The sequence below is a fragment of the Papilio machaon genome, chromosome Z (genome assembly GCF_912999745.1).
Source record: "Papilio machaon chromosome Z, ilPapMach1.1, whole genome shotgun sequence".
In the NCBI taxonomy this organism is placed as follows: Eukaryota; Metazoa; Arthropoda; class Insecta; order Lepidoptera; family Papilionidae; genus Papilio; species Papilio machaon.
In genome coordinates this window covers 4,984,624-5,002,360 of record NC_060016.1, presented here as the reverse complement: position 1 = coordinate 5,002,360, position 17,737 = coordinate 4,984,624, and the positions used below count along the sequence as shown (strand labels likewise).

The following is a 17,737-nucleotide window of genomic DNA, read 5'->3' as shown; positions in this document are numbered from 1 at the left end:
AAGAAGCGGGGGCACCCCTTTCTCTGGGGGGACTTAGGGACGTCCATCCGCCCTACATACGTACGCGGGTAGGCTGTTTACAGCGAACCAGGCACGCACGCCGCCGTTCTCTGTTCTACAGAATCAGGGCTGCGGGCTGGACATCCAGGGCTGTCACCGGGCAAACACGGACAGTTGCGCTATATTCTTTAAAATTACTACTTATTCAAGACTTCACTTGACAAATTTTATTGTCTTCCATAGCAATTCATCATAATTATTTAGCGCAGCGGTCAATCATGTTTGGTTAGCTTTTATATTATAAATAGCGGTCGCCCGCGACTCCGTCACCGCGGAATTAAATAAAAGTAATAAGTTTTTCCAGACTATGTTCGATATCTGTGCCAAATTTAATCAAGATCCGTTGAGCCGATCCGCAGATACCTTCAAACAAACATCCATTCATCTAAACATTCGCATTGCAATGTTAAGTAAGATAGTAAGATTAACCTCTAAAACATAGATGCCATTCTAAATCATCACACGATGATTATTTTTGTTGGGTAAATATTTTTTTTATAATCAACAAACAATCGATCTCTTAGAAATGCTACTGTGCTATGCTATTATACACAATCTTCAGTTAATTTTATTCTTCGAAAAATGTTTAGCCAAAAAAACTTTTTAAAGTATTTAAATAGTAATATGAAGTAGTTTAGAATTAACCCTAGCTGAGTAGTCGCCGCACTAGATGACGCAGGGTGGCCGCGGGGTGGTTGGACCATCATTGGGGGGCGGCGCGGGGCAGCGAGCAGTCTCCTCCCGCGTCCCGCTCGATCCTCGCCCTCCACCCGCGGCCCTCGCTGGCCAGGACGCTGCCGGTAACACGAGTGCGCCTATGCGAGGCATGTATCTTGGACGGGCAGATATAACGGAGAAGTAGCCCCCGGTACCCTGCTTGTAGCCTTTGCGCACGGCCAAATGCTCTACTTAAATATTAAAATTTGTTAAATTTTTATTGAAAGACCACATTTTGTAATTTATAACTATAAAAGTAATATGAAAATGATTTTTTTATAGAAAGAAATGTAGTCTGGAAAATATAGAAAAAATAGCCGCGGTAGAGGATGATTATGAAAATTACCACGAAATGTACACCTGACTTCTAGCATGTACAGTAAGTAAACTTAAACGATACATTTTGTATTGCAAGTTTCGTATGGTATTGTTTTAATGTAGCCATCCTATTAATATTTATATATTAATAGGATAAAACAATGGCTAAATTATATCCTAACAATTTGTAATAACTTCAGAACATAACAGAAATAGACATTAGCACCCATGATTGCTGGTTTATTTCTGTCTAGTCCTTGCAATGTACATACGCTGGAATTACATATAGAAAATATAAATGAGTTTTAAAAGGATATTAATAATAGTGACATTAAAATGTATATTCGAACACAAATAGATAATCAAGCATATTAGCTCATATCGAATTCAAAACTGCCCTTTTATACTCTTAGATTGCGATCACTTAAATTAGCCAATTGAAATATCAGAGAGATCATAGAATCAAATTATTTCAAATAAAATAAATAGAGCATACTGCAATGTCGTAGAGAGCTATTTTACATGTGCACGGCCTATAGCTGCCCGCCCTTCGTATTGGTAGGTAGGGCAGTCGAAATAGGTTTCCAACGGCGACGCTGAATACATTTTGTAAGGCTCGTGTGTTGGCTCAATATAGGAACACTCTCAATTTCTTCAACGAGATTGGCTTAAATCAGTTTCGATATTTTCTCAAGGTACTTTAAATTTATATGTTTCTATTAAAAATTAAAAGATAATTATAATATATTTATTTGTTTACGAATACCACGTACATCTAGTCAACTACTAGAAATTGACGCCTATGAAGTATCGAATTAACTTTGTATGAGGATTAATATTGTACTTAATGGACGGTTGTCATAGTGTTGGACCGTATTCGCATAACGAACAACTTAAACTATCGACAATCTATATTGCAAGTCAAAACCAATTACCACGAAATTTTCGACTGCAAGTTCTGTCTGTTCTAATCATCAAAAACCGAAAGTATTCATGACCGATTTTACTCAACAAAAAAAATCTCTATTGACTTGTCAAATTAATTGTCAAACTAATCATCCTTAAATAGACACACCAGCCTAGCGAAACTTCGAACAAAATTATTTTGTATGAGTTTGGCGGCGTTTTCATGACTGCCATCCCTTCTCACTCCATCATCACGCGTTCTTTTTCTACCACAACTGACATTTTTGACTTGAAGGTTAATAAATTATTTAAACATTTATAATTTTTAGTTTTAATTGAAAATTGTAGTTTTAACTTTAGGTCTTGATAATTTTAATATGAAATGCTAACTAGAAAAAGATTTCTGAAATGCTAGATATGCGGTTTTCATTCAGTATGGAAAATAGGCGAAAAAGGGATTTTATGACGAAATTCTCTTTAGATGAAGACCGGTAACAGTTTATTCAGGATTTAATTATTAAAAATATTGTAGATGTAGTCATCATAGTACTTGTAATTAGTTTGATAAAGTTATTTAACTTGTAAATTTTATTTTGTGATAGTGTTGTACCTAGTTTAAAATTGTTATTGTTAATTGTTAATTAATTGTTTTTCGTGCGTCAAAAAATTGAAATAAAACATTTATATTCTGGCAAGTACTTACTTACCGTGTAAATTGAGAAAATTGATATTGTTCTAAGTCCCGACTCTTACTAGGAAGTAGCTACATATTCTTTGAGACACACTATACTATGTGTCTACGTAACAATCACATCATTATGTTTGAAATTTACTGCAAGGAAAACCTTACCGGATTTGTATTACATCGGACGGATTATCGGTAGGTACATCATCGGGGAAATAATCTCTTTCTGTGCATCTACTCCTCCGTCAATTAACGGTAGGCAACTCTTTTGCAATTGTGGATGTCTATGGGCAGTGGTCGCTTCGCTATTTCAGCGCATATAGGTGGTCGCTGGCTAGTCTGACATCTTCTAACATAAAAAAGTCAAGCAATTTCGTAGTTTTAAGGAGTTAAATGTTATATAGAGTGACTATATAAGGAGCTGTAGATTCTGTGAGTATTTTAGCTCAGCACACCGAATGGCATTAAAATATGGCAAACAATATTTGTAAGGTTTCTAGTACTTGGTGAAGAAATTAAAACTTTTCGAATGTCTAAAAAAGGTACACTATTGTTGACGTTAACGTCGACGTACGCAAAAGAAAATTTTCTGAATACCTGATTTCACAATTTGAAATGTAAGGAAGCTGTAAAACATTTCAACTTGCGCAAAAGTAAAAAGTGATCAAAAGGGGGAAAGTAATTTTTGCTTAAATAGGACTGAAATAAAAATAGAATGATTTCGTAAAGACTCCAGTATGTTTATTATTATATAAATGTAAATTTTCCAAATCATACATGATTTCTTGTAAATCTCTACCTAATTATTATTAAATAAGTAATAATGGTTATCTGGTTATTGTAGGTATTTCATTAAAGACCTTAATTTATTTCATGTGCTCTTAATACCGTCCTTCTTCAGTATTTTATCAATTGCTTTATAAAGTGATATACAATTGGACATGACTCGCTGAAAAACATATCCTAACTTCCACTTAATTGACGCGTCGATGTAACAATATTTACTTTATTTAATGAATGCGTGGGAGCTATTTACCCATAAAATCTAGTCCAATTCTTATCTTTATCGAAAAGAGATTATAGATATTTACTTAGAGCGATCGTGTCACACCTCCAAATGCACATGATATGTATATAAGTTGTAGAAAATACGTATCGCAAAAAAACACAAAAAAAATAGTCGTTTTCATAGAATGACAATCAACTTTTGTACGTGTGTTTGACAGTGGTAAGTAGCTACGGTTGTATCGTTTAATCTCAGCCACAAACACAAAGTTTATGAGCTCTTTTAGAAGTGTCGCTGTTGTTTATGGCTATTATAGACATTACACAACTGAAATACGGTTCTACTGTTTTATACAAATAATTGATTTTTATTAGTGAATGTTTTGATACAATTTCAGTATCTCATTCTTAACAGTATTGAAAATGTAAATGTTATTTTCATTAATATTAGAGAAAATGGGAAGTAAAATGTGCAGAAGCTAAGGCCGACCATCCGCGTTGGCTTATATCAAGATCATGTCGTCTTCATAGTCTATTTGCGAATCTTTTCATTTCTATTGCTGTACTCGTAAATTGTACAATAACAAGGTATATTTACTTTCCGAATTCAATGGCCGAAGCAAGAAAGTGCATTTATATTTTGTTCTAAACAAATTTTAATGCATGTAAAATATTCATAAAAATCTACAAAAAAATTGTTTTAATAACTTGAAAATAAAATATTTTAGAAGAAATGAAAAATCCTTTGACACAGTTGTGGGAATGAATGAAATGACGTCATGGGACAAATGAGTCCTGACCTAAAGGGCACCGCACTAATAAGAAGGGTGCTACTCGGTAACTATTGTCCCCTTTTCTTTACCCCGCTTTTATTCAATGCTCATCGAAAAATATTTGAGAAGTAGATTACACTTCGCTACAAGGAACCCGTTGTTTTGCTTTAATTAACAAAACGAAAAACAATGTTTTATAATAAAGTTTTTTACTCTTTTATACAAGTTCAGTTGAGTTCGGTAAGTCTTACAAATTTTAATGCGTTTTCCGATTCCTTTTTGATGAAACACATTTCGTTCGACTGGTCCAATAATAATCCGGTTTTTGGAAGGGTACAAATTGTCGACTCTGTAGTACATTGTTTGACAAAAAATTGCGATAGGACGCAATCAGCATTGCTAGGTGGCCGCGTGTGTTCTGAACGCAAATCTGTAAAATTCAATTAAGGGCTGAATTTTTCGGACAGAGGCGAGCGGGCCACGCGAGGCAGCCCTTCCGCCGCGGGCTTTCGCCCCCGCATTGGTAAATTTTCTCTCGAAAATTGAAGATATTTCGTGCCTTCCTCCCTGGGGGCGACTCGTTTCTCGACACTTATGGTCGGCGTCCTCTGGGTGAGCAGGAGGCTTTTTACATAAAGTCCACACGTATAGGTATCGATCGAGGGCGGCCGGACAGGGTGTACGCAGATGACGACCCCCCGCGCGGCCCTTGTATACCCCTCCGACGCCCTAGCTTCCCCCTTTCATTATGTAAGTGCGTAATGCGTGCTCGCGCGGACCTGATAAGGGCCTCTTTTTTAACTGACCCCCTAACTTACTGCGATTAAACTTAATTTCAGTGTCCTGACACGATCGGCTTCTGGTAGCCTCGGCAATCTTGCTAAATGTCATGCAAATTTCCTAAATATGTTAACAAGTATATAATATAATCAGGAATTTAATGCACATTTATTTTGCAATCTTTATTCCATACATTTGAAGTTGGTTGATTAACAACTTGTATGATAAAGTTGTCTATACAATAAATTAGATACAGTTAATTAAACAAAAAATGTATGTTAACAGATTTAACCGTAAGAATTGTTTTATAAGAAATTTATAACATATAATATAAACTATCTAATATCATATTACGTGTATAATATCGTATCCTGATACGTTTAAATAATTCATCATATCTAATAATCATTTACTTACAGCATATCTGCCATTATAACATTTAGAGCTTAAGATATATTTTAAGCCGACTTCAAAAAGAAGGAGGTTATCAATTCGACTGAATTTTTTTTTAATAATAAGTTACCATGTGGTATTATTTTTAAAATGTGTTGTAATTTTCTTTCACATAATATTGCTGTAAAACATATCTAGTAGTACAATTTACACTGTTAAATTACTGTTCAGTAGGCAATAGGCATAGCACGATTATTTGTGACAAACGCCATGGTTTCGTCAACGACAAAATTTGTATTAAAATTTGTGCAGCGCCACCTATCGGGCTTACAGTACACCAACAATCTAATACTAATTTTGACATAATTGACGTAGTAGATACGAAAAAGGCTGTCGCAAATATTCCTGCTAGGCCCACTGACAGAGCGTTTAAGCGCGACTACACTGCCTCTTTTAGTATTTGAAAACAAATTAAGTCAAAAACGCGTAGAAGATCACGAGAAAAATATTTAAAGAGCTCGAGTGGACTTGTATAATACATTTACTACTAAAGTAGGTACTCTCAGAGTTACTCAGTTACTGAGTTACAGAGCTACTCTCATTAAAATCTCTCAAAGGAGTTGTCACAGTTACTTGAAAATTTTACCATGGGTGTACCATACCATACCATTCGCAACTGAAAGCGAACCATTAATACTACAAGATATTATTAATCTTAATTTATTCAGAGAAATAACACTGTGTCCATTTGTTTCAGTAATAAGACAGTTATGTAGAGCTTGTTGTTGATTAACTCTCACTTTGGGAAAGCAATAGGTCTTACTCGTAGTAGTAGCACATTACTAATATTACACATGTTACTGAAATTTATTCCTTGTTTCTTATTAACTGTGAATTTTGATATGTTGGTATATGTCGCAGGCATATTGTATAATACCACTGTTTACAAACTTCATCAGTTTACGTAAAATTCCAAAGGCAAAATAACAAGTCGTTCGATTGTCGTGATTTAATGTTGATCGCAGTTTTAAGATGACCATAAGAAAGGTTTGCTCACAATAATAAATCCATCATTATTTTATATTTGCATAATAGAAAATGATAGTAGAAATGACTACATATTTTTGATACAATTCACCACACGGTACACGCATACTCGCTTGTTAATATGTTTATATTTTTCTAAAAAATGTTCGCAGCAATACAAATATTTGATATTGTTTGCAATGTTCTAAATCTATCCAATTTGTATTTATTTTTTGTTTCATGTTTTTATTTAACTCATAATGTACCAAACCAAACATAACTTGTGCAGTAATTTAACGATTGTTTTTATTTTATGTAAAATAAACTACCCCCAAAAATATTCATAATGTTTTAAATAATATTGTATTACAAATTCCTAAAGATTAAATTCAATTAAACAAAAAAAATCTAAGTGAAATAAAGAAATTTTTTTAAATGATTTTTTTCGTTGCTTTCGTCGTATTTTAAATTTTATTCTTATTTTCACCAGTCTTTCTTAATTACACAAAATATCTTTTTTCTGTAATTTAATTGAACAAAGAGGAAAAATGTTGTTAATTCGCAAAGGTTTCTTTTATAAAAGAAAATGAAACTTAAAATATCTATTTTAAGTCAGAACGGTCACAGAATTAAAATTGATCACCAATCGGATCGAATATTACACATCAAATTGTCACTACAATACCTTGGTCCTTCAAGTTTTGGATGGGAAAGGAAGTAGATTAGGTGAGAGAGAGGGTAGAGATAGGAAATGGGAATGTCCTTTCCCATCCCATCTCTGTCTAATAAAGACAACCAAAGCTTCTTCGACTTCATTTAATGATGAAAAAGCCTATGGGCAACTGTCGTATAACATTAGGGGTGATACGCTATGTACCTTACCTATTCTATAAAATATATATGTAGACGTAAAATAATAGTAATCAAAATAAATATTAAATTTATTGTGTAGGCACGAAGGTGTTGCCATTATACAATTATTTATAATATTGTTTTACATATTATACAACCTTTTTAACATTTACAGCAAAAATAGCGAAATAATAATGAGACTATGAAAAATATAGTCGAATGTTAATAGTACAAAATATGGTTTACTGTGACATCTACCGCATTAACTGAGAACTACAAATCTTTAGAAAATTCCCTAGAATTGATTGTAATCTCTAGATGGCGTTTTTACGGTTTTTCATTGTAGATGTCATGTTTGTAAATGTAGATGGCGCTGAATAGAACAGAATAATGAAGTAGAGCCAGTGGATGGTTGTTTCATTGTTTCTCCTCAACATTTCATATAAAACGGATACATGCATTCATTCTCTTGAAAAATTTTAGTTCAATTCTATAAAAGTATGTTTAAAACAAAAAAAAAACATGAAGTAGTATGATATTTTACAAAAAAATTCAGTCACCAAGATTATTGATATTATTTTAAGGCTGGTAGGGGTAATAACTATTGCGCAAATGGTTTATGAAATGCGACACCTAGTATCGAGTAGCAGAAAAGGCGTGGAACTGTTTATTAGTATTTCATAACTTACACTACTGCAACAATAAATAAAATAAATTGTTATTTTCCAATTAAAAACAAAAATAATTTGGAATAATAAAATTATAATATCGTATGTGAACCTTGAGGAATAAACACAATTTTGTCATAGATGGCGCTAGTAAGCCTGATTGTGTACTAAGTGCACTTTATTCTTAGGTTTACTTTATTTTAAAACCAATAAAACTGTGCACTAAAATATTCACTAACTATGAAACAATACAAATAAAATGATAGTAGTATAAAAACCAAACAAGAAATATATAGTGGTCCAGCGCTAATCCAGGCCTTGTATAATTGCTGCCATAATTTCTAAAGAAATGTCCGATTAATGACGAGGAATTAAAAAAACTAAGTAAACATCCTATGCGTTCTTCCAGACGTTATACACCCGTTTTGGAGATACGTAGTAACAAACATTCACCTATCTAAACTTTCGATTTAATAATATTAGTAAGATTACTTAAGCAACAATAAAAATACGTAATTTTATCTCTCGAGCTTTTTTCAAAAGGGAATAACTGTATAAAAATATAGTAAACTTAACATTAAGCGATCAAATTTTCATGCAAATGTTCGAAATGAGTCGCCTATTTTAAACTCCCTCTGTTTAAACGTTTGCAAGCGGTACTGGACGAGAAACAACCATCGGTCATGCGAGATATGAAATTCGAATTAAAATATACACGCAACACTGGTTTAAAATATATATTATTTGAAAATAAATTGTTTTAAGGCGATTGCTGCTTTTAAATGATTTTAGTTTACGTTCCTCTTTATATTGTTTTATTGGAGAAAAATATTCACTTGGTAAATAATAATAATAACATATGAAGCGAGAACTTTGTACACCTTTTTAAGAAATAATTATTTCATTTCACCTCTTTTGAATTAGTAAACTAAGCACTGTCAATATAAACATTATATATTTAAAGAGGTAGAGATTGTTATAAACACAAAATAAAAAAAAATATATGTTGAAATAGAATAAAAAATCAATTCATTAATGTGAAGAAGAAATGCATTATGAACTTCGGCCAATAGTTTAATTAATTCGTTCTAAACGAATGCCGCATATCCATTGATAAAGTGACTTGGGGCTCGCTGTCAAGAAAGTTTAAGTTTTCGAGTGTGGACAAAGGATAATAAATAGCATTATATTAGCCCATAGCTCCGCAAATGTTTTCAATTTGTTTATTTCTATAGTATTTTTTATAATAGATTATGTTTCCAATTATTATTGACAAAAGAAGTTACGTTTCGTCTGATATTGTTTGGTGTTAATCAAAAATGTAAAAGATCAACCGATTAATATACTAGCCCTTTTAAAGACAATTCAGAATATTTATTACTTAATTGACTGATACAAAATAAATTCTTAATACTATACAAGATAAAGAATGGTCTAACTCTAAAAGTATGCGTATGTGGTAGTGGTTCCAAAAAAATGTAATTCGACAAAAGTTCAGTTCAAAAGTTGTATAAGTCTATGCAATCTAAATTATTCCTCATATTTTTTCTGGTTTTATTACATTTCCCAATATCATTAACCATGAAATTTTAGTTTAACAAGCAAATCTCTAGGTAACTCTTAAAAGTGGAGTATTTAATCAACCGAATTCGATTAAAAAAAATTCAAGAGAATTTGAAATTAAACTATATCTGGTGATGTCGAGCGCAAACGCGGTACTGCTATCGATTCCTACCCAAGGTCACAAACGCAAAGTGATTCGTGCTTAATTAAGACTTGCATATGGATTTATATATCTGCCTACTACGAGTATATATAATATACGTACATGATGTCACGCAACAACACTGTTGTTATAAGCATCAAGTTATGTATCGCAATATTCAGAAGTTAAGATTCCTCAACATTTAAGTGTCCTCAAAAATTCGGTCGCAACAATTTCACTTTGCCCATGCTTAGACGGAAAAAATTCGCCACCAAACTTACGATATTCAACCGTTAATTATAACACAATAAAGTTAATCTCAGGGTATAATAACAGTGTGACATATTTTCCAATTTCTCCGCCAATACCTCTTCATGATTGGGGTTTATAAAGCTTACTTAACCTAGACCTCTGTTTCTATTCTTAGAAGAAAATAATTATCTGTGAAGTTTGGAAACTTTAAAGACTATTATTTTCGTAACATGTTATTATAGAAAACCAGTCTGACTTTTAGACGTCATAGGTTTAGCTATTAGAAGTTTATATGTATAGGAACGGAACCTTTGTGCCATTCAAGTGTATGCAGGACGAGGTCAAAGCAAGAGGTCGATCGTTTCTTAACTGGTTAGTTTAATAATGCAAGTAACACCGGAGGCGAAACGTCTCAGGAAGACCTTGGGCTAATTTACTTTTATAGATATTAAAATTGATTAGACTCGATGTTCAGGTAACTTGAAAACTAGTGAAATCAGAAAACGAATTATTAAAAATTCATTTCGTAACATCAGTTAAGTATATTTCATAATTGTATTTATTTATACTACCTAATTGAAAGGACTTCACTTGGCCTTTACTTAAAACCAAATACTGGTAAAGAATGTTGATGCTTATAAAATGTTTCATAAATATTATATTAAAAGCAATAAAAATGAATAAATTATTTTTTTTCCTAATTTATTTTATAAAACAGCCTAGTTACCAATAAATAGGCAAATTATTTTTAAATAACTACATTTTCTTAAACTAGTTAAAACGATTAAACATTAAAAAGTATCTATGTGTAATAATTGCACTATTTAAACATACTGAACTATTTTTATTTCCCTCCTGTTATTATATTAGTTATTTAGTCCAAAGTTTGTTTTTATAGTGTACCAAGATAAAGTTGATTAGACCAGCGATTTTTGACGAAAGTGACGTGAAGTCACGTGTCGTATACAAGTCGGTGAGGATAACAACAGATGAATAGTTTAAAAGAGACTCCGTGTTTCGGTAAGGTTGCGCGGCAGAAGGGTGCGACGGCGTATTGGGGCTGAGGGCGAGTCAGCGCGGCGAGGGGTCGATAAGCACATAAGCGAGCAGTGAGAACAAACGTTCAGTTCTCGTTTGGGAACCGTGGCGTTCGGAGTGCTTTCCCTCTCGTAGCTCGTAGCTGCCTACGACTCGCGTCGGTCTACGCTAACTATCCACGTGCGGTGAAGCGACACTGGTAAGTACTAACTTAATGACCGACTTTTTTTCATAAAATTTTATTTTATTGTAAATTAATTTTTGTGTATTTTTAATTTCTCTGCGTATATTGTCTTTAGAATTATTTTATGTCGCGAAAAGTTATTATTTATTGGTATAATTCTATAAAATATTTTTGTAAGTAATAAATATATTTTTAAAATATATTAAATTATATATAAATACAAAAATTACTCATATTATAAATATAAAAATTATAAGTGACTTGGCCTTTGAGATAAGTAAAATAATGTAACGTGACCCCGTTTTAGGCAATTAATCATCAGTCTTTTATGACTTAAAAAAATAAACCAGATTTTAAAATCATTTTAAAGTCTAAAAAAGTATACTAGTTAGTAGAATTTAAATCAAAATATTAGTAAATGAAAGTGGCTATCTTACGTCACGAGTGGAGTTCACTTTCGTTTGGAAAATCTTTTACGTAAACATGTTTGGGTTAACAAAAGAATTACGAAATTTACACTACATATTTTCTTGTAAAGCTGCGCGTATTATTTATTTGCTTTGTTCACTATGAGTTATTTTATTATTTTATACGACTCTTGATGTATTATGATGCTTATATGTTTATTCCTGTCCTTTATGTATTTTTACAATTAGAGATTGATTAATTAGCTGAGCCTTTCTCAATAAAATAACTATCATGTTTTATCTATATTATGTGTACCAAATACACATATGAAAAACAGATTTTTTTTTTTTTTAAATTGTATAACGTTTAAGCATTAATCGTAAACTTCGGTGTTACTTTTAAAATAATTATAAAATTATTTGAATGATTTAGAAAGAAAAAATTATCATTAAAAAGAACGTTATTCGTATATGGTTCTTGCTAAACCGGTCCTAATAAAATCTCAACGACATTATTTTAAGCGTGGGCTTCTATTGCCGGGTGCCTTGTACAAAAAACAAAGACAATATTTTTCATTAAAAGCGTTTCATCAATGGAAACCCGAGGTAATGTCTTGTTTATTCTGCTAAAAACGGGTTTCACATTTACATAATACAGTGCGCTCAACGCATTTTGCAAGACTGTCAATTTTTAATTTACCATGCAGTTTAAGAAGCGAAATTTAGACACCTGTTGCATTTAGAAATTCTTCATACTGTTTTAAATACAATACGAAGTTGTATATCTATATATATAAAAGAAAGTCGTGTTAGTTACACTATTTATAACTCAAGAACGGCTGAATCGATTTGACTGAAAATTGGTGGGCAGATAGCTTAGAACCAGGAAACGGACATAGGATAATTTTTATCCCGTTTTCTATTTTTTTTATTCCGCGTGGACGGAGTCGCGGGTAAAATCTCGTCTATATATATAAAAGAAAGTCGTGTTAGTTACACTATTTATAACTCAAGAACGGCTGAATCGATTTGACTGAAAATTGGTGGGCAGGTAGCTTAGAACCAGGAAACGGACATAGGATAATTTTTACATCGTTTTCTATTTTTTATTCCGCGCGGACGGAATCGCGGGTAAAAGCTAGTCTATATATATAAAAGAAAGTCGTCTTAGTTACATTATTTATAACTTAAGAACGGCTGAATCGATTTGACTGAAAATTGGTGGGCAGGTAGCTTAGAACCAGGAAACGGACATAGGATAATTTTTACATCGTTTTCTATTTTTTATTCCGCGCGGACGGAGTCGCGGGTAAAAGCTATTTTATGATAAAATATACATATTTGATACAAGTAGACATTGATGGCACGTCTCTATTTATGATACTGTCACATACTTCTTACACTCCTGTACTAGTGAAAGCACCCTCGCAAAATTTATTGTAATATTCCTGATATTCCCCTGCACTAAGAGTAGGAATGTAATAGTATGTACGGAGTCACGGATTATGTTTTGTGGGGTTTGAAGCTACTACTTTAGTTTTTGACCTAAAATTGGAATTTCATATCTACATACATTTTTCGTTAACTCACATGATGAGAAAAAAGTAAAAGAATATTGAAGATATTCTAAAATGTAAAAAATCTCATAACTAAAATGAGACTTAATTTCCGTTTGTACACACGTTATAATTCAAATCGGCCGCCATTACAAAATGGCGGACGACACATTTTTTACAACAACCCTAATATGGATATCAAATGTATCCTTAACTAGTAGAGTCTACTGCAAATAAATTCAAGATGACCACCACTACTACGATAAGGCCGCTGCCATATTTTACAATCTCCTCAATAAGAATACTTATAAAAAATGTCCTGATAATATACAAATTGAAACATTTTGTAAAACTACAAAATAAATTTAAAAAAGGAGAATTGACTTAAAAATGTTTTTTGTTTTTAATAATTCATGTTGGGTTCATTTACATAAATTTATTTCATTCATACGGTTATGTTATTATTTAGGCCGATAAATGAATTTTAAACGATCTATAATCATCGAGGAAATGAAATGAAATGAACGTTGTATGAACTGCACTCAATCGTAGCGAAATAATTATCTTTTTTTATAAATCGGATCAATAAAAAACGGTACAATTCCTAATACAAATGGTTGCATTGCATTTGCACAACAACTGGACGTTTGAAGGATAAAGGTCCAGGCGACGTCTTTAGCTAGAAGCTTTTCATCAATATACAAAAGAGGTTTTATTCTGACTTTTTGTATCTTATTGAATATACTGTTCCTGTTTGTACCTTTTAATGTCATGTCAAATAGAACCGGAATTCTAAAATCTTCAAATATTACATAAAACAGACAACTAATATGGATTAATATTTCTTTGTATTGACTTGTTTTTTGCTACAAATGCTACTGCTTTCTGCAACAATCCCAGTCAACGATTTGTCATTTATCATTGAAGAGTACACTTAAACTTATATATTCGACGGACAACAGGATAAGTGTGAAAATTGATAATTGTTGTTGTGCCACGGAACATATTTACATTATGAACGGATTTCTCTTTTGTTCGTCGTGTCAGGCGGTGTCAGAAGTTTAACATCTTACACCATACACAGCAAAGCTTCTCAAATCATCAGAATACTCAATATCGAATGTATATGTATATGGTATGAAAAAATAAAGATCTAACACTTGATAATATACCGTCACTTCGGATGTCCAGATCTACCTTATATATTGGAGTAAAGCGAGTCAAGAATATGGAGGTGGTCATAGAGAAGATTCTATTTAATATTAAGATATTCCCAAGTAGGGTTGGTAAAAGGCAGGCGTCTGGCCGTACAAAATGAAGCCAAATCTTTAAGGTTTATAAAACCTTGTGCGCCGACCCCTCGTGATTAGGATAAGGCCAGGGAGATGATGATGATGATGTTTGTACCGTTTAATAAATACGTAACTATGAACATAGAGTCAAATAAGGAACATTTAGTATCACTTTACATTTAAACATGGTTCTTTAAGCCGGATTATTCAACTACATGAAGAGGTTATATTAACAGTTTATATTTACGTCCTAAAATCATCAGTAAATAATTATGGCAATGAAGAGAAATAAAAACACTAAATTATTTACGTTCGGACGACTGGCTCGTGGATGTTTTAAACTACCTGCAACCATCAATTATTTTTTTTAATTCAAATTAAATATAGTTCTAACTACTTTAAAGCGATATTTTTTCAGACATATATAATAAAAAAGTATGTTATAATATTTATACTATTATAAAAAAAAAAACTATTCACACAACAACATTATAATCACGCCTGTAATCCAGAAGGGTATACAGAGATCACGGACCTCCATTTGGCGTGGTTCTGTTTTCTTCGTCATCTACTACATCTTATACATCTACGCTTTCATGCTCATCGGTGTATGAATGCATTACAGTTGATTATTCCGGATCTTATTCACCAATCGGTATCGTCGTGAGCAATTGAAAGCATGGTCTTATCATCTCCTTATCCTTGTTTTATCCTGTGGAGGGTGAGACAAAATGTTTTCGTCAACGAAATCAATCATCGATCGTTCAATAAATCGTCAATGAGAACATTGTCTTTATTTACAAAATTAATTCAAACTTGAATGTTGCGGAAACTGAATAGATATGCACAATGATTCGTGTTAGTTACACTATTTATAACTCAAGAACGGCTGAATAGATTTGACTGAAAATTGGTGGGCAGGTAGCTTAGAACCAGGAAACGGACATAGGATAATTTTTACCCCGTTTTCTATTTTTTTTATTCCGCGCGGACGGAGTCGCGGGTAAAAGCTAGTATTTTATAAAAATGTTCAAAAAGGCTGCATGCAACCCCGAGGCCGTATCAAACCCATACATCATGGGCTTTATTTCAGTCGATATCCTGATACACCAAGCCTTGGTATCGAACTACTTTTAATTGTGTTTTTTTTTCTTGTAATAAAAAAATGTCTTTTGTTCTGCGAGAATCTAGGGGTTTTTTATTTTATATTCAAATTACTTTTTATTTCACAGGTTCCGGTGATAATACCTCGAAAGTGGCGAATATACTCAACATGCTAAGGTGAATAATTAAAAAAAAAACAATCATTATACGTATTAAAAAATGTTAATCATAATTTTTAAAAACAAATTTCCACCTTCTAAAAGCCAACGCTTGTTATTGTAAAGAAAACTATACACTACTATTTCTACAAAAACAACCAGTGATTTAATTACGCATTTTTGCTTTCTGTCCACTATCAGTCGCCAAAAAGCTTTCGTTCGATCATTTAAAACTACAGCAGAAATGTCGAGAATGAAGGTTTATTTTTTTTGCAGTATTCACCAACGTATTCGGGAGATTGATTGGGGGTTGTACCGTATTAGAGTTCATAACATCTTCATAAAGCTCATACGCACCCGCAATCCAAACGAGCCCGAAGGTGCTCAAGGAAGCCAAGAAGGTGCCCAACCAGGTGCAGAACAAGGGATTCGATTAACGGTAAGTTTGCCATTCAATAACACATAAATAAATAAACCTAATTTCTAAACAAATATTCGTTAGTTATCTATATAAAAGAAAGTCGTGTTAGTTACACTAATTATAACACAAGATCGATCGAACTGATTTAGCTGAAAATTGACGGGGAGGTAGCTTAGAACTAGGAGACGGATATAGGAACTTTTTTATCTCGTGTGTATTTTTTTTATTCCGCGAGGACGGAGTCGCGGGTAAAAGCTAGTATAATATAAACAAAGCAATTGTACTTTTAGTATTCGACTGCAATAAGCAAACACTTGTGTGTAAAAACCTTTATTTCATTCTATAACGTACATCATTTTTCAAATGACCACGGAATTATGTACAAAAAAAAATCAACTTTGACATTTTCATGGTACTGGATACATCTAGTACATTTATCCCCAAAAAGGTGAAATTCCTTAGGTAAAATGGGAGAGAATCTCAAATCCGAGAAACCTATGCTTTCAAATCTTAAGATAATCAACATTTGTCAACAATAAGGAATGGAACGGGAAGGGATTTGACAGAGGAGGGGATACATAGGAATAGGAAATATTCTATTTTTGTGCGTCGCCTCCTCCGTCGATAAAAGGTAGGCAGGGAATCTGCAATTGCGGATATCTATAGGCAACGGTCGCTTGGCTATTTCTAGTTTGGCACCTGATAATGTAAAAAAGAACAATTTTCTTGTGTTGGTAGACGCTTTGCGAACTTCTTGTTATTATTACCAAACTCCTGTTAATATTGTGTATAAACGTTAATTCACCTAGGGCACACGGCGATGACCTAGTTTACTAAACACTTTGTCGGAAATAAGCTTCATTTTTAGCATCTCTACTTTTTATTTCAACAGTACTTAAATAAAACTTGGTAGAAATAGTTTCATAAACTGTTTATTATTAACTCTCTACAAATCTTAGATTCGACTTTTTATATACCTTTAAAAAGAAGAAAAATATTGTTATCCAATGAGTTTTGCTGTTTGTCATTTTAATTAATCTTATATAGGTATTAACGCACATACAAACATATCGTTCTGGTGGATTGTTACCGTGTATTTTCACTGCTGTAACACATGTCAAAAGCTTACTTTATCATCTCGTTTTTCAAAGATAGAAAGAGGGGTTAAATTTTCATTAAAATTTGAAAAGATATTTTGGCATTTAAGCAAATAGTCCATGGTTAATTACGTGTAACCGCATTAATTGCTGACAAAATTCACTTGTTTGTCATATCTCAAAACAACGGCAACTATTCGCTTGTTGGTATTCGATGCAAATGACATTACCTTCAATCATAACACTTCATTAAATATAGAGAACAGTTATTTTAGCATCAAAGTGCACTGTGAAATGAACACGTATTTACACATTGTTTTGAAAATATGTTTTAAGATAT

The 17,737-nt window shown here is 32.6% G+C and overlaps 1 protein-coding gene across 1 annotated transcript in view; it reads left to right on the top strand.

The window, feature by feature from the left end:
- The first annotated feature begins 730 nt into the window (after positions 1-730).
- The window catches only part of LOC106716978 (probable cationic amino acid transporter), a 34,170-nt gene continuing 17,163 nt past the window's right edge, over positions 731-17,737 (top strand). The window contains exons 1-3 of the mRNA XM_045686113.1: positions 731-860; positions 15,850-15,898; positions 16,156-16,318. Coding sequence (XP_045542069.1) covers positions 731-860; positions 15,850-15,898; positions 16,156-16,318 — 342 coding nt within the window. The remainder of the gene's footprint in view (positions 861-15,849; positions 15,899-16,155; positions 16,319-17,737) is intronic.